This window comes from Ambystoma mexicanum, chromosome 13, assembly GCF_040938575.1.
Source record: "Ambystoma mexicanum isolate Mex_15411 chromosome 13, UKY_AmexF1_1, whole genome shotgun sequence".
NCBI classification, from domain to species: domain Eukaryota; kingdom Metazoa; phylum Chordata; class Amphibia; order Caudata; family Ambystomatidae; genus Ambystoma; species Ambystoma mexicanum.
Genome location: NC_090938.1, coordinates 134,262,244 through 134,285,385, shown reverse-complemented (window position 1 = coordinate 134,285,385; position 23,142 = coordinate 134,262,244). Strand labels below are relative to the sequence as shown.

The following is a 23,142-nucleotide window of genomic DNA, read 5'->3' as shown; positions in this document are numbered from 1 at the left end:
AACTGGATTCAAAGCATTTACTACACCTAAGATGCAACTGGATTCAAAGCATTTACTACACCTAAGATGCAACTGGATTCAAAGCATTTACTACACCTAAGATGCAACTGGATTCAAAGCATTTACTACACCTAAGATGCAACTGGATTCAAAGCATTTACTACACCTAAGATACAACTGGATTCAAAGCATTTACTCCACCTAAGATGCAGCTACATTCAAACATTTGCTACACCTAAGATGCAACTGGATTGAAAGCATTTACTACATCTAAAATGTAGCTAGATTTGAAACATTCCTTGTTCCTAAAATACATTTCTACCCTCATAAAACCTTCAAAGTGCAGTATATTGGTTATCTTGACAAATTGTCTCAATGCAATACCATGGATACCCTCCACATTCTTCTGCGTCCCATACATTGGTTACCTTACAAAATCTTCTTAGTGCAATACATTAGCTATCTTCACAATTCATCGGAGTGCAGTGAACTTAGTAGCTTCGTAAAATCTTCTGTCTATAAATAAATCACGGTCTCACTATAGAAGCAATTCAACTCCTTCTGCAAAATGTCAAAGAGCAGTTAGGCAACAAAAGAATGACCCCAGAATTTGTTTTTATGGCAACTAGGTCTGTGATAGAAAATCAAGCCTACAATCCTTTGTGCTGCATAATGTACACTGAGCTTGTGATAGAAAATCAAGCCTACACGCCTTCGGCTGCATAATGTACACTGAGCTTGTGAGAGAAAATCAAGCCTACAAGCCTTCGGGCTGCATAATGTTCACTGAGCCTGAGAGAAAATCAAGCCTACAATCCTTCGGGCTGCATGATGTACACTGAGCTTGTGATAGAAAATCAAGCCTACAAGCCTTCTGGCTGCGTAATGTACACTGAGCTTGTGAGAGAAAATCAAGCCTACAATCCTTTGGACTGCATGATGTACACTGAGCTTGTGATAGAAAATCAAGCCTACAAGCCTTCGGGCTGCATAATGTACACTGAGCTTCTGATAGAAAATCAAGCATACAAGTCTTCGGGCTGCATAATGTACCCTGAGCTTGTGATAGAAAATCAAGCCTACAAGTCTTCGGGCTGCATAATGTACACTTAGCTTGGGATAGAAAATCAAGTCTACAATCCTTCGGGCTGCATAATGTACCCTGAGCTTGTGACAGAAAATCATGCCTACAATCCTTCGGGGTGCATAATGTGCACTGAGCTTGTGATAGAAAATCAAGCCTACAACCCTTCGGGCTGCATAATGTACACTGAGCTTGGTGTTCAGTATACTTTACTCAACACCTGTAAATACACACACTCTTTCACAAGCACTCACTGTTGTTTCTCTCACACATACACGTCAACGCGCATGCTGCCACGCACACATTTACACAAACAAATTTCTCACGCAGAGTAATGCAGACACATTCTTGCACAGAATCGCATATTCCCATCTCTTCAGACTCACTCATGCTTAAAGGCACACGTTCTCTGCAAACACTCTCGCACACTCAGACGCCCGGAAGAGCTGTCAGCCTCTGCACCGATAAACGATGCGCGTGTGCAGTGCAAGCGTTGGCACCATGCCTTCCTAACTGTGCAATTGCAGCAGCTAACATATTGTATATTATAATAACCACTAACACATGACTGAACTGGTGCCTCCTTGAATCCATTTCAGAAAGATACACGAGGTAACTTTGAGTAGGTAAATATCCCCTGTGTACTGTAAGTGTGATATGACACAAGCCATGGATGGAGAGGGGTTAATGGAAGACGGAAGGCTAGGGAGAGGCTTGTGTGTAGAAGAATATTGTGGTGTGGCGAGGAATAGGTGGGGGTTGTGAAGGTTTAGGGACGGGAAGTTGCTGGCTAAGTGGCTAAGTCAGATGATATGGTGCAGAGTGGGTAAAGTATGAAGCGTTGGGAATTGTGAGTAAGGGATGGAAGGAAGTGCTGATGAAGGTTTGGATTGCATGAATATTGTATAGGAAGTTAGGGGAAATGTGGTAAGGTGTTTGAGTGATTTTAGGGATGGAAGGATCTGGTGCAAAGGGTTTGGGAGGGATAGATTTGGTAAAGTGGGTCAGTAAAGGGTAGATAGGGTTTGGAGGGTTAGTGATGGAAGGGTGTGGTGCAGAGGATTAGTGAAGGGTTGGTGAGGTTTAAAGGGTTAAATGTGGGTAAAGTATAGAGTGTTAAGTGTGGGAAAGGTATGAAGGCATGGAAGGATGTGGTGTGAAGGGTTTTGAAGGGGTGGTTAAGGTATAGCTGTTAGTGAATAGGAGTGGGATAGGATTGGAAGGATGTGGTGCAGAGGATTAGGGAAGAATGGGTAAGGTATAGAAGGTTCGTAATGGATTGGTATGGTGCTGGAGGGTTAGAAATGGAAGTATGAATTATAGAGTATTTGGGAGACATTGAAAGGTTTACAGGGTTAGGGAAGGGTGGGTAAGGTCTAGAGGGTTAGAGATAGAAGGGTGTGTTGTGGAGGATTTGAGAGGCGTGGGTAAGACACAGAGGGCCTGATTCATGGAAGTGTTTTATAATGGCGCAATCCCATAGGAAAACGTTCCATGAATCAGGCCCAGAGTGTTAGTGAAGAGTGGGAACGGTGTAGAGGTTTACTGTTGATAGAGTGTAGTGCACAGAATTAGTGAAGGGTGCAGAAGGTACAGAAGGTTAGTGAAGGCTGGGTAATATGTTGGGGTTTCGGATAGAAGGATGTGATGTAGAGTGTGTGGGAGGCCTGGGTAAGTTAGTTTGGAAGGTTCGAGTAAGGCATAGAGGGATAGTGTGCGTAAGGACTAGATGTTTATGGATAGAAAGATGTGGTGTGCAGGATTTGTAAGGACCTGGTAAGGTATGGAGTATTGCTGAAGATTGGGTATGGTATAGAGGGTTTGTGAAGGTTAGGTACAGTGTTGGGCGTCAGGGTGGGGAAGACATGTTTACGGTATAGAGGTTTGCTGACTAGTGGTCAAGGTGCAGAGCATTAGAGAAACAATGTGGTGAAGAGTTTTTTTTGCGAGGCATGCGCAAGTTATAAAGGGTTAGAGACCGGTGGGTATGGGAGGGTTAGGGATGGAAGTAAGTGGTACAGTGGATTAGTGATGATTGGGTAAGGTATAGAGGTTCGGTAAGGAATGGGTATTGTGTTGGAGGTTTGACATAGGAAGATATTTTGTAGACGGATTGGGAGAGATGGGTTGTATGTTTGTAGGTTTAGTGAAGGGTTGGTAAGGTGTAGAGGGTTAGAGACAGGAAGGTTCTGATGTGGACTATTTGGGAGGCGTGGGTAAGGTGTAGAGCGTTAGTGAAGGAGAGGAAAAGTGTAGAGGTTTAGAGATGGAAGAGTGTGGTGCAGAGGATTAGTAAATGGCAGGTATGTTATAGAGGGTTAGTGATAGGTGGGCAAGGTGGTGGGTGTTTGAGATGGAAGGATGCGGTGAAGAAGGTGTGGGTGGCATATGTGTGGTACAGAGGGTTAGGGAAGGGTGGGAAAGATGCAAAGGTTACAGGTGGAAGTGTGTGGTGTAGAGGGTTTTGGAGGTGTGAGTAAATTATAGGGAGTTAGTGAAGGGTGAGTATGTTGTAGAGGGTAAGGGATGGGCAGATTATGTTCACAATATTAGTGAAAGGTAGGAAAGACACAGGTGGTCAGTGGTGAGTGGATAAGGGTTGGGGTTAGTGATGGAGGCTGTGAATAATATGCTGTATAGAGTGTGGGAGGCTTGGGTAAGATCTAGAGGATTAGAGAAGTGTGAATAAGGTGTAGAGTGTTAGTGATAGAAGAATGTGGTGTGTAGGTTTTGGGAGGTGTTGTTAAGGCATGGGAGGTTAGTAAAGCATTGGTAATGTGTAGAGGGTTGGGGATGGAAGCATGTGGCACAGAAGATTAGTTTACGATGGGTAAGGTTTTGAGGGTTCGTGACAGCTGGGCATGATGTTGGAAGTTAGAGACAGATATGTGGGGGGGAGATTTGGCAGAATTAGGTAAGATATAGTGAATTAGTGAAGTGGGGTAAGGTTTAGAGGGTTAGTGGAGGTTGAGCAAAGTGCTGGGTGTTGAAGGATCTGTTGTAGTGGGATTGGAAGGCCTGGCTAAGGTTTTCAGAATTAGTGATTTGCACGTAAAGCCCTGAAGGTTAGTGGTGGAAGAATGTGGTATGGAGTGCCTGGTTAAAGTATGGTAGGTTAGTGAAGGGTGGATGAGGTGTAAAGGATTAGGGATGTGAGGATATGGTGTAGGGAATTATTGAAGGGTGGATGGGGTGTGAAGGATTCGGTATGGGAGGATATGGTGTAGGGAATCACTGAAGGGTGGATGAGGTGTAAAGGATTAGGTATGGGAGGATATGGTGTAGGGAATCATTGAAGGGTGGATGAGGTGTGAAGGATTAGGGGTGGGGGGATATGGTGTAGGGAATCATTGAAGGGTGGATGAGGTGTGAATGATTAGGGATGGGAGGATATGGTGTAGGGAATCATTGAAGGGTGGATATGGTGTGAAGGTTTAGGTATGGGAGGATATGGTGTAGGGAATCATTGAAGGGTGGATATGATGTGAAGGATTAGGTATGGGAGGATATGGTGTAGGGAATCATTGAAGGGTGGATAAGGTGTGAAGGATTAGGGATGGGAGGATATGGTGTAGGGAATCATTGAAGGGTGGATGAGGTGTGAAGGATTAGGGATGGGAGGATATGGTGTAGGCAATCATTGAAGGGTGGATGAGGTGTAAAGGATTAGGTATGGGATTAGGTATGTGAGGATATGGTATAGGGAATCATTGAAGGGTGGATAAGGTGTGAAGGATTAGGTATGGGAGGATATGGTGTAGGGAATCACTGAAGGGTGGATGAGGTGTAAAGGATTAGGTATGGGAGGATATGGTGTAGGGAATCATTGAAGGGCGGATGAGGTGTGAAGGATTAGGGATGGGATGATATGGTGTAGGGAATCATTGAAGGGTGGATGAGGTGTGAAGGATTAGGGATGGGAGGATATGGTGTAGGGAATCATTGAAGGGTGGATGAGGTATGAAGGATTAGGGATAGGAGGATATGGTGTAGGGGATCATTGAAGGGTGGATGAGGTGTGAAGGACTAGGGATGGGAGGATATGGTGTAGGGAATCATTGAAGGGTGGATAAGGTGTGAAGGACTAGGGTTTGGAGGATATGGTGTAGGGAATCACTGAAGGGTGGATAAGGTGTGAAGGATTAGGGATGGGAGGATATGGTGTAGGGAATCACTGAAGGGTGGATGAGGTGTGAAGGATTAGGGATGGGAGGATGTGGTGTAGGGAATTATTGAAGGGTGGATACATTGTGAAGGATTAGGGATGGGCGGATATGGTGTAGGGAATCATTGAAGGGTGGATGGGGTGTGAAGGATTCGGTATGGGAGGATATGGTGTAGGGAATCACTGAAGGGTGGATGAGGTGTAAAGGATTAGGTATGGGATGATATGGTGTAGGGAATCACTGAAGGGTGGATGAGGTGTAAAGGATTAGGTATGGGAGGATATGGTGTAGGGAATCATTGAAGGGTGGATGAGGTGTGATGGATTAGGGATGGGAGGATATGGTGTAGGGAATCATTGAAGGGTGGATGAGGTGTGAAGGATTAGGGATGGGAGGATATGGTGTAGGGAATCATTGAAGGGTGGATGAGGTGTAAAGGATTAGGTATGGGATTAGGTATGTGAGGATATGGTATAGGGAATCATTGAAGGGTGGATAAGGTGTGAAGGATTAGGTATGGGAGGATATGGTGTAGGGAATCACTGAAGGGTGGATGAGGTGTAAAGGATTAGGTATGGGAGGATATGGTGTAGGGAATCATTGAAGGGCGGATGAGGTGTGAAGGATTAGGGATGGGATGATATGGTGTAGGGAATCATTGAAGGGTGGATGAGGTGTGAAGGATTAGGGATGGGAGGATATGGTGTAGGGAATCATTGAAGGGTGGATGAGGTATGAAGGATTAGGGATAGGAGGATATGGTGTAGGGGATCATTGAAGGGTGGATGAGGTGTGAAGGACTAGGGATGGGAGGATATGGTGTAGGGAATCATTGAAGGGTGGATAAGGTGTGAAGAACTAGGGTTTGGAGGATATGGTGTAGGGAATCACTGAAGGGTGGATAAGGTGTGAAGGATTAGGGATGGGAGGATATGGTGTAGGGACTCACTGAAGGGTGGATGAGGTGTGAAGGATTAGGGATGGGAGGATGTGGTGTAGGGAATTATTGAAGGGTGGATACATTGTGAAGGATTGGGATGGGCGGATATGGTGTAGGGAATCATTGAAGGGTGGACGAGGTGTGAAGGATTAGGGATGGGAGGATATGGTTTAGGGAATTATTGAAGGGTGGAGGAGGTATAGAGGGTTAGTAAAGAGTGGGTAGGGTTTTGGGAATTATGGATTGGAGGACGTGGTGTCCACCAATAGGGAGGAACGGCTAAGGTAGAGAGGGCTAGTGCAGGATGGTTAAGATGCAGAAGTTTAGGGATGGGAGGATATGGGGTAGGGAATCATTGAAGGGTGGATAAGGTGTGAATTATTAGGGATGGGAAGATATGGTGTAGGGGATCATTGAAGCGTGGATAAGGTGTGAAGGATTAGGGATGGGAGGATATAGTGTAGGGAATCATTGAAGGGTGGATATGGTGTGAAGGTTTAGGTATGGGAGGATATGGTGTAGGGAATCATTGAAGGGTGGATATGATGTGAAGGATTAGGTATGGGAGGATATGGTGTAGGGAATTATTGAAGGGTGGATATGGTGTGAAGGTTTAGGTATGGGAGGATATGGTGTAGGGAATCATTGAAGGGTGGATAAGGTGTGAAGGATTAGGGATGTGAGGATATGGTGTAGGGAACTATTGAAGGGTGGATGAGATGTAAAGGATTAGGGATGGGAGGATATGGTGTAGGGAATCATTGAAGGGTGGATATGGTGTGAAGGATTAGGGATGGGAGGATATGGTGTGGGGATCATTGAAGGGTGGATGAGATGTGAAGGATTAGGGATGGGAGGATATGGTGTGGGGAATTTCTGAAGGGTGGATGAGGTATAGAGGGTTAGTAAAGAGTGGGTAGGGTTTTGGGGGCTAGGGATTGGAGGACGTGGTGCCCACCGATAGGGAGGCACGGGTAAGTTAGAGAGGGCTAGTGCAGGATGGTTAAAATCCAGTGGTTTGGGGATGGAAGGATGTGATTCACAGCTTGAGATAGTTGCCTTTGCAGACAGTTACACCACTTACCTGTTTTTGGGTTATTTGCTGTGCAGGGAAAGCGTCTTCAAGTGACCTGGAAAGAGACATAAAAACATTCAAATCATTATGAGGACTCCATCCTCGGATATCTTGAATTTTCACTCTTTCCCCACATATCAGGCCTAGCCTCTCTTTCAGATCTGCCAGAGCGCCAAGAAAGCAGGCGGATGTGAGTGCTGTGGAGTGCATAATCACATAACAAACTCTGCACCCTCCATCCCCTCTATTTCCTGTACACATCTGTCAGGTTCGTTCAACTCTGCTCCCCTTCATCCTTTCTCTCCTCCGATGCACTTTGCTGTTCCCCCACAGACTACATTATGAATACCCCAGCCAGGGGCACAATACACCTGATTCTTGACAAGTCAATGTGCTGTTAGACCATGACAGTGGTAATTGGCATAGCATCACATGAGTGCCATCCCAGCCATCTATCCAGCCAACGGAGCATGCTAGGGCACACGGACAGATGGCGAGAGGGAGCTTACATTTTCATGGGCCTAGTCTTCAGAGCCCTCAACCCCTAACTTGAAAGGCCACACCACAGACTTAGCTTTGGGGCGTCATGACTTCCCACCACCACAGTGCGATTCCCATGTCTACCCTGAATTGCCATATCAACTAAATCCCAGCTCTTACGCCAAGCATTCAACACAGTGTTCTCAACTTCCACCTGCGCCCTCTCCATCCTTCCTTTATCTCTGCAGCTCATTACTGAATGCACACCCTGAAAGCTCTTCAATGCCGAGATACACTTCTACCACACCAACATGGCACCAAGGCCTAGGCAATGATTTCTGCCGCTCTAGAAAGGGTGGCATTTTGCCACCTCCATACCCTCCTCCCAGCTTGCAAGTTTCACCCTAAGGAGCATCAGCCTTGGCCACAATCATGCATGCATTCCTTACCAAAGGTAAAGACTAAAAGCCAACAATACATAATGCACTCCTGGGTTCAGGGTGCTTGCAACTAACCCTTAACACCTCAATTAAGAGAGAACTAATTTTTCCTCAAGACCTGCATAATAACTGGAACTCAAACATTCCCCCCTACAGGCCCTTGCTTAAGCTTTGCCTTGTAGACACAAGGCTTCAGTGCAAGTTCCTTTTGCTTCTTTTCATACACATCTGGAGTAACTAGGCGGCAGACCTTTTCGGAATAATTGGGGCCTGCCCAATGTGTCTTTTATGGTGGAGCATTTACACCGCGGAGTGAGCCGGCCCTTCTTAGAGCTCAGGGTAGGGATTGGATAGCTGGCCTTATGAGTGGTAGAGTGAGGATCCCTGGACAGCATGGAGTGAGCCAGCCCTTCTTAGAGCTCAGGGTAGGGAATGGATAGCTGGCATTATGAGTGGTAGAGTGGGATCCCTGGAAAGTATGGAGTGAGCCGGCCTTTCTTAGTGCTCAGGTTAGGGAATGGATAGCTGGCCTTATGAGTGGTAGAGTGGGGATCCCTGGACAGTATGGAGTGAGCCGGCCTTTCTTAGTGCTCAGGTTAGGGAATGGATAGCTGGCCTTATGAGTGGTAGAGTGGGGATCCCTGGACAGTATGGAGTGAGCCGGCCTTTCTTAGTGCTCAGGGTAGGAATGGATGGCTGGCATTATGAGGGGTAGAGTGGGGATCCCTGGAAAGTATGGAGTGAGCCGGCCCTTCTTGGTGCTCAGGGTAGGAAATGGATACCCGGCCTTATGAGTGGTAGAGTGGGGATCCCTGGACAGTATGGAGTGAGCCGGCCTTTCTTGGTGCTCAGGTTAGGGAATGGATAGCTGGCCTTATGAGTGGTAGAGTGGGGATCCCTGGACAGTATGGAGTGAGCCGGCCCTTCTTAGTGCTCAGGGTAGGAATGGATGGCTGGCATTATGAGGGGTAGAGTGGGGATCCCTGGACAGTATGGAGTGAGCCGGTCCTTCTTAGTGCTCAGGGTAAGGAATGGATAGCTGGAATTATGAGGGGTGGGGATCCCTAGACAGTATGGAGTGAGCCGGCCCTTCTTAAGAGCTCAGGGTAGGGAATGGATAGCTGCCATTATGAGTAGTAGAGTGGGGATCCCTGGACATTATGGAGTGAGCCGGCCCTTCTTAGTGCTAAGGGTAGGTAATGGATAGCTGGCCTTATGAGCGGTAGCGTGGGGATCCCTGGACAGGATGGAGTGAGCCGGCCCTTCTTAGAGCTCAGCGTAGGGAATGGATAGCTGGCATTATGAGGGGTAGAGTGAGGATCCCTGGACAGTATGGAGTGAGCCGGCCCTTCTTAGAGCTTAGGGTAGGGAATGGATAGCTGCCATTATGAGGGGTAGAGTGAGGATCCCTGGACAGTATGGAGTGAGCCGGCCCTTCTTAGAGCTCAGGGTAGGGAATGGATAGCTGCCATTATGAGTGGTAGAGTGAGGATCCCTGGACAGGATGGAGTGAGCCTGCCCTTCTTAGAGCTCAGGGTAGGGAATGGATAGCTGGCATTATGAGGAGTAGAGGGGGGATCCCTGGACAGGATGGAGTAAGCCGGCCCTTCTTAGAGCTCAGGGTAGGGAATGGATAGCTGCCATTATGAGTGGTAGAGTGGGGATCCCTGGACATTATGGAGTGAGCCGGCCCTTCTTAGAGCTCAGGGTAGGTAATGGATAGCTGGCCTTATGAGGGGTAGAGTGGGGATCCCTGGACAGGATGGAGTGAGCCGGCCCTTCTTAGAGCTCAGGGTAGGGAATGGATAGCTGCCATTATGAGGGGTAGAGTGAGGATCCCTGGACAGTATGGAGTGAGCCGGCCCTTCTTAGAGCTCAGGGTAGGGAATGGATAGCTGCCATTATGAGGGGTAGAGTGAGGATCCCTGGACAGTATGGAGTGAGCCGGCCCTTCTTAGAGCTCAGGGTAGGGAATGGATAGCTGCCATTATGAGTGGTAGAGTGAGGATCCCTGGACAGTATGGAGTGAGCCGGCCCTTCTTAGAGCTCAGGGTAGGGAATGGATAGCTGCCATTATGAGTGGTAGAGTGAGGATCCCTGGACAGTATGGAGTGAGCCTGCCTTCTTAGAGCTCAGGGTAGGGAATGGATGGCTGCCATTATGAGTGGTAGAGTGAGGATCCCTGGACAGTATGGAGTGAGCCGGCCCTTCTTAGTGCTCAGGGTAGGGAATGGATAGCTGGCATTATGAGGGGTAGAGTGGGGATCCCTGGACAGTATGGAGTGAGCCGGCCCTTCTTAGGGCTAAGGGTAGGTAATGGATAGCTGGCCTTATGAGGGGTAGAGTGGGGATCCCTGGACAAAATGGAGTCAGCCGGCCCTTCTTAGAGCTCAGGGTAGGGAATGGATAGCTGCCATTATGAGTGGTAGAGTGAGGATCCCTGGACAGTATGGAGTGAGCCGGACCTTCTTAGTGCTCAGGGTAGCGAATGGATAGCTGGCCTTATGAGGGGTAGAGTGGGGATCCCTGGACAGAATGGAGTCAGCCGGCCCTCCTTAGAGCTCAGGGTAGGGAATGGATAGCTGCCATTATGAGTGGTAGAGTGAGGATCCCTGGACAGTATGGAGTGAGCCGGCCCTTGTTAGAGCTCAGGGTAGGGAATGGATAGCTGCCATTATGAGGGGTAGAGTGGGGATCCCTGGACAGGATGGAGTGAGCCGGCCCTTGTTAGAGCTCAGGGTAGGGAATGGATAGCTGCCATTATGAGGGGTAGAGTGGGGATCCCTGGACAGGATGGAGTGAGCCGGCCCTTCTTAGAGCTCAGGGTAGGGAATGGATGGCTGGCATTATGAGGGATAGAGTGGGGATCCCTGGACAGTATGGAGTGAGCCGGCCCTTCTAAGTGCTCAGGGTAGGGAATGGATAGCTGGCATTATGAGGGGTAGAGAGGGGTTCCCTGGACAGTATGGAGTGATCCGGCCCTTCTTGGTGCTCAGGGTAGGGAATGGATAGCTGGCATTATGAGTGGTAGAGTGGGGATCCCTGGGCAGTATGGAGTGAGCTGGCCCTTCTTAGTGCTCAGGCTAGGGAATGGATAGCTGGCATTATGAGGGATAGAGTGGGACTCCCTGGACAGTATGGAGTGAGCCGGCCCTTCTTAGTGCTCAGGGTAGGGAATGGATAGCTGGCATTATGAGGGATAGAGTGGGGCTCCCTGGACAGCATGGAGTGAGCCGGCCCTTCTTAGTGCTCAGGGTAGGGAATGGATAGCTGGCATTATGAGGGATAGAGTGGGGATCCCTGGACAGTATGGAGTGAGCCGGCCCTTCTAAGTGCTCAGGGTAGGGAATGAATAGCTGGCCTTATGAGAGGTAGAGTGGGGATCCCTGGACAGTATGGAGTGAGCCGGCCCTTCTTGGTGCTCAGGGTAGGGAATGGATAGCTGGCCTTATGAGGGGTACAGCAGGGATTCGTGGACAGTATGGAGTGACCCGGCCCTTCTTAGTGCTAAGGGTAGGGAATGGATAGCTGGCCTTATGAGGGGTAGAGTGGGGTTCCCTGGACAGTATGGAGTGATCCGGCCCTTCTTGGTGCTCAGGGTAGGGAATGGATAGCTGGCCTTATGAGGGGTACAGTGGGGATTTGTGGACAGTATGGAGTGACCCGGCCCTTCTTAGTGCTAAGGGTAGGGAATGGATAGCTGGCCTTATGAGGGGTACAGTGGGGATTCGTGGACAGTATGGAGTGAGCCGGCCCTTCGAAGTGCTCAGGGTAGGGAATGGATAGCTGGCCTTATGAGTGGTAGAGTGAGGATCCCTGGACAGTATGGAGTGACCCGGCCCTTCTTAGTGCTCAGGGTAGGGAATGGATAGCTGGCATTATGAGGGGTAGAGTGGGGATCCCTGGACAGTATGGGATGGGCCGGCCCTTCTTGGTGCTCAGGGTAGGGAATGGATAGCTGGCCTTATGAGAGGTAGAGTGGGGATCCCTGGACAGTATGGAGTGAGCCGGCCCTTCTTAGTGCTCAGGGTAGGGAATGGATAGCTGGCATTATGGGGGATAGAGTGGGGCTCCCTGGACAGTATGGAGTGAGCTGGCCCTTCTTATTGCTAAGGGTAGGGAATGGATAGCTGGCCTTATGAGGGGTAGAGTGGGGCTGCCTGGACAGGATGGAGTGAGCCGGCCCTTCTTAGTGCTCAGGGTAGGGAATGGATAGCTGGCATTATGAGTGGTAGAGTGGGGATCCCTGGGCAGTATGGAGTGAGCTGGCCCTTCTTAGTGCTCAGGGTAGGGAATGGATAGCTGGCATTATGAGGGGTAGAGTGGGGTTCCCTGGACAGTATGGAGTGATCCGGCCATTCTTGGTGCTCAGGGAAGGGAATGGATAGCTGGCCTTTGAGGGGTAGAGTGGGGGTCCCTGGACAGTATGGAGTGAGCCGGCCCATCTTAGTGCTCAGGGTAGGGAATGGATACCTGGCATTATGACTGGTAGGGTGAGGATCCCTGGACAGTATGGAGTGAGCCGGCCCTTCTTAGTGCTCAGGGTAGGGAATGGATAGCTGGCATTATGAGGGGTAGAGTGGGGGTCCGTGGACAGTATGGAGTGAGCCGGCCCTTCTTAGTGCTCAGGGTAGGGAATGGATAGCTGCCATTATGAGTGGTAGAGTGAGGATCCCTGGACAGTATGGAGTGAGCCGGCCCTTCTTAGTGCTCAGGGTAGGGAATGGATAGCTACCATTATGAGTGGTAGAGTGGGGCTGCCTGGACAGGATGGAGTGAGCCGGCCCTTCTTAGAGCTCAGGGTAGGGAATGGATAGCTGCCATTATGAGTGGTAGAGCGAGGATCCCTGGACAGTATGGAGTGAGCCGGCCGTTCTTAGAGCTCAGGGTAGGGAATGGATTGCTGCCATTATGAGTGGTAGAGTGAGGGTCCCTGGACAGTATGGAGTGAGCCGGCCCTTCTTAGAGCTCAGGGTAGGGAATGGATAGCTGGCCTTATGAGAGGTAGAGTGAGGATCCCTGGACAGGATGGAGTGAGCCGTCCCTTCTTAGTGCTCAGGGTAGGGAATGGATAGCTGGCATTATAAGAGGTAGAGTGGGGATCCCTGGACAGTATGGAGTGAGCCGGCCCTTCTTAGTGCTCAGGGTAGGGAATGGATAGCTGGCATTATGAGGGATAGATTGGGGCTCCCTGGACAGTATGGAGTGAGCGGGCCCTTCTTGGTGCTCAGGGTAGGGAATGGATAGCTGGCATTATGAGGGGTAGAGTGGGGTTCCCTGGAAAGTATGGAGTGATCCGGCCCTTCTTAGTGCTCAGGGTAGGGAATGGATAGCTGGCATTATGAGGGGTAGAGTGAGGATCCCTGGACAGTATGGAGTGAGCCAGCCCTTCTTAGAGCTCAGGGTAGGGAATGGATGGCTGGCCTTATGAGTGGAAGAGTGGGGATCCCTGCACAGTATGGAGTGAGCCGGTCCTTCTTAGTGCTAAGGGTAGGGAATGGATAGCTGCCATTATGAGTGGTAGAGTGGGGGTCCCTGGACAGTATGCAGTGAGCCGGCCCTTCTTAGTGCTCAGGGTAGGGAATGGATAGCTGCCATTATGAGGGGTGGGGATCCCTGGACAGTATGGAGTGGGCCGGCCCGCCTTAGTGCTCAGGGTAAGGAATGGATAGCTGGCATTATGAGGGGTAGAGTGGGGGTCCCTGGACAGTATGGAGTGAGCCGACCCTTCTTGGTGTTCAGGATAGGGAATGGAGAGCTGCCATTATATGGGGTAGAGTGGGGTTCCCTGGACAGTATGGAGTGAGCCGACCCTTCTTGGTGCTCAGGGAAGGGAATGGATAGCTGGCCTTATGAGTGGAAGAGTGGGGATCCCTGCACAGTATGGAGTGAGCCGGTCCTTCTTAGTGCTAAGGGTAGGGAATGGATAGCTGGCATTTTGAGGGGTGGAGTGGGGGTCCCTGGACAGTATGGAGTGAGCCGGCCCTTCTTGTTGCTCAGGGTAGGGAATGGAGAGCTGCCATTATGAGGGGTAGAGTGGGGTTCCCTGGACAGTATGGAGTGAGCCGGCCCTTCTTGGTGCTCAGGGTAGGGAATGGATAGCTGGCATTATGAGGAGTAGAGTGGGGGTCCCTGGACAGTATGGAGTGAGCCGGCCCTTCTTGGTGCTCAGGGTAGGGAATGGATAGCTGGCATTATGAGGGGTAGAGTGGGGGTCCCTGGACAGTATGGAGTGAGCCGGCCCTTCTTGGTGCTCAGGGTAGGGAATGGATAGCTGGCATTATGAGGGGTAGAGTGGGGATCCCTGGACAGTATGGAGTGAGCCGGCCCTTCTTGGTGCTCTGGGTAGGGAATAGATAGCTGCCATTATGAGTGGTAGGGTGGGGATCCCTGGACAGTATGGAGTGATCCGGCCCTTCTTGGTGCTCAGGGTAGGGAATGGATAGCTGCCATTATGAGTGGTAGAGTGGGGATCCCTGGACAGTATGGAGTGAGCCGGCCCTTCTTGGTGCTCAGGGTAGGGAATGGATAGCTGCCATTATGAGTGGTAGAGTGGGGATCCCTGGACAGTATGGAGGGAGCCGGCCGTTCTTGGTGCTCGGGTAGGGAATGGATAGCTGCCATTATGAGTGGTAGAGTGGGGATCGCTGGACAGTATGGAGTGAGCCGGCCCTTCTTGGTGCTCAGGGTAGGGAATGGATAGCTGCCATTATGAGTGGTAGAGTGGGGATCCCTGGACAGTATGGAGGGAGCCGGCCGTTCTTGGTGCTCGGGTAGGGAATGGATAGCTGCCATTATGAGTGGTAGAGTGGGGATCGCTGGACAGTATAGAGGGAGCCGGCCCTTCTTGGTGCTCAGGGTAGTGAATGGATATCTGGCCTTATGAGTGGTAGAGTGGGGATCCCAGGGCAGTATGGAGTGAGCTGGCCTTTCTTGGTGCTCAGGGTAGGGAATGGATAGCTGGCATTATGAGGGGTAGAGTGGGGATCCCTGGACAGTATGGAGTGAGCCGGCCCTTCTTAGTGCTCAGGTTAGGGAATTGATAGCTGGCATTATGAGTGGTAGAGTGAGGATCCCTGGACAGTATGGAGTGAGCCAGCCCTTCTTAGTGCTCAGGGTAGGGATGGATAGCTGGCCTTATGAGTGGTAGAGTGGGGGTCCCTGGACAGTATGGACTGAGCCGGCCCTTCTTATTCCTAAGGGTAGGGAATGGATAGCTGGCCTTATGAGTGGTAGAGTGGGGGTCCCTGGACAGTATGGAGTGAGCTGGCCCTTCTTGGTGCTCAGGGTAGGGATTGGATAGCTGGCCTTATGAGTGGTAGAGTGGGATCCCTGGACAGTATGGAGTGAGCCGGCCCTTCTTGGTGCTCAGGGTAGGAAATGGATACCCGGCCTTATGAGTGGTAGAGTGGGGATCCCTGGACAGTATGGAGTGAGCCGGCCCTTCTTAGAGCTCAGGGTAGGGAATGGATAGCTACCATTATGAGTGGTAGAGTGGGGATCCCTGGACAGTATGGAGTGAGCCGGCCCTTCTTAGTGCTAAGGGTAGGTAATGGATAGCTGGCCTTATGAGCGGTAGAGTGGGGATACCTGGACAGGATGGAGTGAGCCGGCCCTTCTTAGAGCTCAGCGTAGGGAATGGATAGCTGCCATTATGAGGGGTAGAGTGAAGATCCCTGGACAGTATGGAGTGAGCCGGCCCTTCTTAGAGCTCAGGGTAGGGAATGGATAGCTGCCATTATGAGGGGTAGAGTGAGGATCCCTGGACAGTATGGAGTGAGCCGGCCCTTCTTAGAGCTCAGGGTAGGGAATGGATAGCTGCCATTATGAGTGGTAGAGTGAGGATCCCTGGACAGGATGGAGTGAGCCGGCCCTTCTTAGTGCTCAGGGTAGGGAATGGATAGCTGGCCTTATGAGGGGTAGAGTGGGGATCCCTGGACAGGATGGAGTGAGCCGGCCCTTCTTAGAGCTCAGGGTAGGGAATGGATAGCTGGCATTATGAGGAGTAGAGGGGGGATCCCTGGACAGGATGGAGTAAGCCGGCCCTTCTTAGAGCTCAGGGTAGGGAATGGATAGCTGCCATTATGAGTGGTAGAGTGGGGATCCCTGGACATTATGGAGTGAGCCGGCCCTTCTTAGAGCTCAGGGTAGGGAATGGATAGCTGCCATTATGAGTGGTAGAGTGGGGATCCCTGGACATTATGGAGTGAGCCGGCCCTTCTTAGAGCTCAGGGTAGGGAATGGATAGCTGCCATTATGAGTGGTAGAGTGGGGATCCCTGGACAGTATGGAGTGAGCCAGCCCTTCTTAGTGCTAAGGGTAGGTAATGGATAGGTGGCCTTATGAGGGGTAGAGTGGGGATCCCTGGACAGGATGGAGTGAGCCGGCCCTTCTTAGAGCTCAGGGTAGGGAATGGATAGCTGCCATTATGAGGGGTAGAGTGAGGATCCCTGGACAGTATGGAGTGAGCCGGCCCTTCTTAGAGCTCAGGGTAGGGAATGGATAGCTGCCATTATGAGTGGTAGAGTGAGGATCCCTGGACAGTATGGAGTGAGCCGGCCCTTCTTAGAGTTCAGGGTAGGGAATGGATAGCTGCCATTATGAGTGGTAGAGTGAGGATCCCTGGACAGTATGGAGTGAGCCTGCCTTCTTAGAGCTCAGGGTAGGGAATGGATGGCTGCCATTATGAGTGGTAGAGTGAGGATCCCTGGACAGTATGGAGTGAGCCGGCCCTTCTTAGTGCTCAGGGTAGGGAATGGATAGCTGGCATTATGAGGGGTAGAGTGGGGATCCCTGGACAGTATGGAGTGAGCCGGCCCTTCTTAGGGCTAAGGGTAGGTAATGGATAGCTGGCCTTATGAGGGGTAGAGTGGGGATCCCTGGACAGAATGGAGTCAGTCGGCCCTTCTTAGAGCTCAGGTTAGGGAATGGATAGCTGGCCTTATGAGTGGTAGAGTGGGGATCCCTGGACAGTATGGAGTGAGCCGGCCTTTCTTAGTGCTCAGGTTAGGGAATGGATAGCTGGCCTTATGAGTGGTAGAGTGGGGATCCCTGGACAGTATGGAGTGAGCCGGCCCTTCTTAGTGCTCAGGGTAGGAATGGATGGCTGGCATTATGAGGGGTAGAGTGGGGATCCCTGGAAAGTATGGAGTGAGCCGGCCCTTCTTGGTGCTCAGGGTAGGAAATGGATACCCGGCCTTATGAGTGGTAGAGTGGGGATCCCTGGACAGTATGGAGTGAGCCGGCCTTTCTTGGTGCTCAGGTTAGGGAATGGATAGCTGGCCTTATGAGTGGTAGAGTGGGGATCCCTGGACAGTATGGAGTGAGCCGGCCCTTCTTAGTGCTCAGGGTAGGAATGGATGGCTGGCATTATGAGGGGTAGAGTGGGGATCCCTGGACAGTATGGAGTGAGCCGGTCCTTCTTAGTGCTCAGGGTAAGGAATGGATAGCTGGAATTATGAGGGGTGGGGATCCCTAGACAGTATGGAGTGAGCCGGCCCTTCTTAGAGCTCAGGGTAGGGAATGGATAGCTGCCATTATGAGTAGTAGAGTGGGGATCCCTGGACATTATGGAGTGAGCCGGCCCTTCTTAGTGCTAAGGGTAGGTAATGGATAGCTGGCCTTATGAGCGGTAGCGTGGGGATCCCTGGACAGGATGGAGTGAGCCGGCCCTTCTTAGAGCTCAGCGTAGGGAATGGATAGCTGGCATTATGAGGGGTAGAGTGAGGATCCCTGGACAGTATGGAGTGAGCCGGCCCTTCTTAGAGCTTAGGGTAGGGAATGGATAGCTGCCATTATGAGGGGTAGAGTGAGGATCCCTGGACAGTATGGAGTGAGCCGGCCCTTCTTAGAGCTCAGGGTAGGGAATGGATAGCTGCCATTATGAGTGGTAGAGTGAGGATCCCTGGACAGGATGGAGTGAGCCTGCCCTTCTTAGAGCTCAGGGTAGGGAATGGATAGCTGGCATTATGAGGAGTAGAGGGGGGATCCCTGGACAGGATGGAGTAAGCCGGCCCTTCTTAGAGCTCAGGGTAGGAAATGGATAGCTGCCATTATGAGTGGTAGAGTGGGGATCCCTGGACATTATGGAGTGAGCCGGCCCTTCTTAGAGCTCAGGGTAGGTAATGGATAGCTGGCCTTATGAGGGGTAGAGTGGGGATCCCTGGACAGGATGGAGTGAGCCGGCCCTTCTTAGAGCTCAGGGTAGGGAATGGATAGCTGCCATTATGAGGGGTAGAGTGAGGATCCCTGGACAGTATGGAGTGAGCCGGCCCTTCTTAGAGCTCAGGGTAGGGAATGGATAGCTGCCATTATGAGGGGTAGAGTGAGGATCCCTGGACAGTATGGAGTGAGCCGGCCCTTCTTAGAGCTCAGGGTAGGGAATGGATAGCTGCCATTATGAGTGGTAGAGTGAGGATCCCTGGACAGTATGGAGTGAGCCGGCCCTTCTTAGAGCTCAGGGTAGGGAATGGATAGCTGCCATTATGAGTGGTAGAGTGAGGATCCCTGGACAGTATGGAGTGAGCCTGCCTTCTTAGAGCTCAGGGTAGGGAATGGATGGCTGCCATTATGAGTGGTAGAGTGAGGATCCCTGGACAGTATGGAGTGAGCCGGCCCTTCTTAGTGCTCAGGGTAGGGAATGGATAGCTGGCATTATGAGGGGTAGAGTGGGGATCCCTGGACAGTATGGAGTGAGCCGGCCCTTCTTAGGGCTAAGGGTAGGTAATGGATAGCTGGCCTTATGAGGGGTAGAGTGGGGATCCCTGGACAGAATGGAGTCAGCCGGCCCTTCTTAGAGCTCAGGGTAGGGAATGGATAGCTGCCATTATGAGTGGTAGAGTGAGGATCCCTGGACAGTATGGAGTGAGCCGGCCCTTCTTAGTGCTCAGGGTAGCGAATGGATAGCTGGCCTTATGAGGGGTAGAGTGGGGATCCCTGGACAGAATGGAGTCAGCCGGCCCTCCTTAGAGCTCAGGGTAGGGAATGGATAGCTGCCATTATGAGTGGTAGAGTGAGGATCCCTGGACAGTATGGAGTGAGCCGGCCCTTGTTAGAGCTCAGGGTAGGGAATGGATAGCTGCCATTATGAGGGGTAGAGTGGGGATCCCTGGACAGGATGGAGTGAGCCGGCCCTTGTTAGAGCTCAGGGTAGGGAATGGATAGCTGCCATTATGAGGGGTAGAGTGGGGATCCCTGTACAGGATGGAGTGAGCCGGCCCTTCTTAGAGCTCAGGGTAGGGAATGGATGGCTGGCATTATGAGGGATAGAGTGGGGATCCCTGGACAGTATGGAGTGAGCCGGCCATTCTAAGTGCTCAGGGTAGGGAATGGATAGCTGGCATTATGAGGGGTAGAGTGGGGTTCCCTGGACAGTATGGAGTGATCCGGCCCTTCTTGGTGCTCAGGGTAGGGAATGGATAGCTGGCATTATGAGTGGTAGAGTGGGGATCCCTGGGCAGTATGGAGTGAGCTGGCCCTTCTTAGTGCTCAGGCTAGGGAATGGATAGCTGGCATTATGAGGGATAGAGTGGGACTCCCTGGACAGTATGGAGTGAGCCGGCCCTTCTTAGTGCTCAGGGTAGGGAATGGATAGCTGGCATTATGAGGGATAGAGTGGGGCTCCCTGGACAGCATGGAGTGAGCCGGCCCTTCTTAGTGCTCAGGGTAGGGAATGGATAGCTGGCATTATGAGGGATAGAGTGGGGATCCCTGGACAGTATGGAGTGAGCCGGCCCTTCTAAGTGCTCAGGGTAGGGAATGAATAGCTGGCCTTATGAGAGGTAGAGTGGGGATCCCTGGACAGTATGGAGTGAGCCGGCCCTTCTTGGTGCTCAGGGTAGGGAATGGATAGCTGGCCTTATGAGGGGTACAGCAGGGATTCGTGGACAGTATGGAGTGACCCGGCCCTTCTTAGTGCTAAGGGTAGGGAATGGATAGCTGGCCTTATGAGGGGTAGAGTGGGGTTCCCTGGACAGTATGGAGTGATCCGGCCCTTCTTGGTGCTCAGGGTAGGGAATGGATAGCTGGCCTTATGAGGGGTACAGTGGGGATTTGTGGACAGTATGGAGTGACCCGGCCCTTCTTAGTGCTAAGGGTAGGGAATGGATAGCTGGCCTTATGAGGGGTACAGTGGGGATTTGTGGACAGTATGGAGTGAGCCGGCCCTTCGAAGTGCTCAGGGTAGGGAATGGATAGCTGGCCTTATGAGTGGTAGAGTGAGGATCCCTGGACAGTATGGAGTGACCCGGCCCTTCTTAGTGCTCAGGGTAGGGAATGGATAGCTGGCATTATGAGGGGTAGAGTGGGGATCCCTGGACAGTATGGGATGGGCCGGCCCTTCTTGGTGCTCAGGGTAGGGAATGGATAGCTGGCCTTATGAGAGGTAGAGTGGGGATCCCTGGACAGTATGGAGTGAGCCGGCCCTTCTTAGTGCTCAGGGTAGGGAATGGATAGCTGGCATTATGGGGGATAGAGTGGGGCTCCCTGGACAGTATGGAGTGAGCTGGCCCTTCTTATTGCTAAGGGTAGGGAATGGATAGCTGGCCTTATGAGGGGTAGAGTGGGGCTGCCTGGACAGGATGGAGTGAGCCGGCCCTTCTTAGTGCTCAGGGTAGGGAATGGATAGCTGGCATTATGAGTGGTAGAGTGGGGATCCCTGGGCAGTATGGAGTGAGCTGGCCCTTCTTAGTGCTCAGGGTAGGGAATGGATAGCTGGCATTATGAGGGGTAGAGTGGGGTTCCCTGGACAGTATGGAGTGATCCGGCCATTCTTGGTGCTCAGGGAAGGGAATGGATAGCTGGCCTATGAGGGGTAGAGTGGGGGTCCCTGGACAGTATGGAGTGAGCCAGACCTGCTTAGTGCTCAGGGTAGGGAATGGATAGCTGGCCTTATGAGTGGTAGAGTGGGGATCCCTGGACATTATGGAGTGAGCTGGCCCTTCTTAGTGCTCAGGGTAGGGAATGGATAGCTGGCCTTATGAGTGGTAGAGTGGGGATCCCTGGACATTATGGAGTGAGCCGGCCCTTCTTAGTGCTCAGGGTAGGGAATGGATAGCTGGCCTTATGAGTGGTAGAGTGGGGATCCCTGGACATTATGGAGTGAGCCGGCCCTTCTTAGTGCTCAGGGTAGGGAATGGATAGCTGGCCTTATGAGGGGTAGAGTGGGGATCCCTGGACAGGATGGAGTGAGCCGGCCCTTCTTAGTGCTCAGGGTAGGGAATGGATAGCTGGCCTTATGAGGGGTAGAGTGGGGATCCCTGGACAGGATGGAGTGAGCCGGCCCTTCTTAGTGCTCAGGGTAGGGAATGGATAGCTGGCCTTATGAGGGGTAGAGTGGGGATCCCTGGACAGTATGGAGTGAGCCGGCCCTTCTTAGTGCTCAGGGTAGGGAATGGATAGCTGGCATTATGAGGGATAGAGTGGGGCTCCCTGGACAGTATGGAGTGAGCCGGCCCTTCTTATTGCTAAGGGTAGGGAATGGATAGCTGGCATTATGAGGGGTAGAGTGGGGTTCCCTGGACACTATGGAGTGATCCGGCCCTTCTTGGTGCTCAGGTTAGGGAATGGATAGCTGGCCTTATGAGGGGTAGAGTGGGGTTCCATGGACAGTATGGAGTGAGCCGACCCTTCTTGGTGCTCAGGGTAGGGAATGGATAGCTGGCCTTATGAGGGGTAGAGTGAGGGTACCTGGACAGTATGGAGTGAGCCGGCCCATCTTAGTGCTCAGGGTAGGGAATGGATACCTGGCATTATGACTGGTAGGGTGAGGATCCCTGGACAGTATGGAGTGAGCCGGCCCTTCTTAGTGCTCAGGGTAGGGAATGGATAGCTGGCATTATGAGGGGTAGAGTGGGGGTCCGTGGACAGTATGGAGTGAGCCGGCCCTTCTTAGTGCTCAGGGTAGGGAATGGATAGCTGCCATTATGAGTGGTAGAGTGAGGATCCCTGGACAGTATGGAGTGAGCCGGCCCTTCTTAGTGCTCAGGGTAGGGAATGGATAGCTACCATTATGAGTGGTAGAGTGGGGCTGCCTGGACAGGATGGAGTGAGCCGGCCCTTCTTAGAGCTCAGGGTAGGGAATGGATAGCTGCCATTATGAGTGGTAGAGCGAGGATCCCTGGACAGTATGGAGTGAGCCGGCCGTTCTTAGAGCTCAGGGTAGGGAATGGATTGCTGCCATTATGAGTGGTAGAGTGAGGGTCCCTAGACAGTATGGAGTGAGCCGGCCCTTCTTAGAGCTCAGGGTAGGGAATGGATAGCTGGCCTTATGAGAGGTAGAGTGAGGATCCCTGGACAGGATGGAGTGAGCCGTCCCTTCTTAGTGCTCAGGGTAGGGAATGGATAGCTGGCATTATAAGAGGTAGAGTGGGGATCCCTGGACAGTATGGAGTGAGCCGGCCCTTCTTAGTGCTCAGGGTAGGGAATGGATAGCTGGCATTATGAGGGATAGATTGGGGCTCCCTGGACAGTATGGAGTGAGCGGGCCCTTCTTGGTGCTCAGGGTAGGGAATGGATAGCTGGCATTATGAGGGGTAGAGTGGGGTTCCCTGGACAGTATGGAGTGATCCGGCCCTTCTTAGTGCTCAGGGTAGGGAATGGATAGCTGGCATTATGAGGGGTAGAGTGAGGATCCCTGGACAGTATGGAGTGAGCCGGCCCTTCTTAGAGCTCAGGGTAGGGAATGGATGGCTGGCCTTATGAGTGGAAGAGTGGGGATCCCTGCACAGTATGGAGTGAGCCGGTCCTTCTTAGTGCTAAGGGTAGGGAATGGATAGCTGCCATTATGAGTGGTAGAGTGGGGGTCCCTGGACAGTATGCAGTGAGCCGGCCCTTCTTAGTGCTCAAGGTAGGGAATGGATAGCTGCCATTATGAGGGGTGGGGATCCCTGGACAGTATGGAGTGGGCCGGCCCGCCTTAGTGCTCAGGGTAAGGAATGGATAGCTGGCATTATGAGGGG

The 23,142-nt window shown here is 51.6% G+C and overlaps 1 protein-coding gene across 2 annotated transcripts in view; it reads right to left on the bottom strand.

The window, feature by feature from the left end:
* Positions 1-23,142, bottom strand: part of TULP1 (TUB like protein 1) — a 767,520-nt gene that overhangs the window by 650,272 nt on the left and 94,106 nt on the right. For both annotated transcript variants that reach the window (XM_069633446.1, XM_069633445.1), the window contains exon 2: positions 7,275-7,320. In XM_069633446.1, the coding sequence (XP_069489547.1) occupies positions 7,275-7,320 (46 nt within the window). The remainder of the gene's footprint in view (positions 1-7,274; positions 7,321-23,142) is intronic.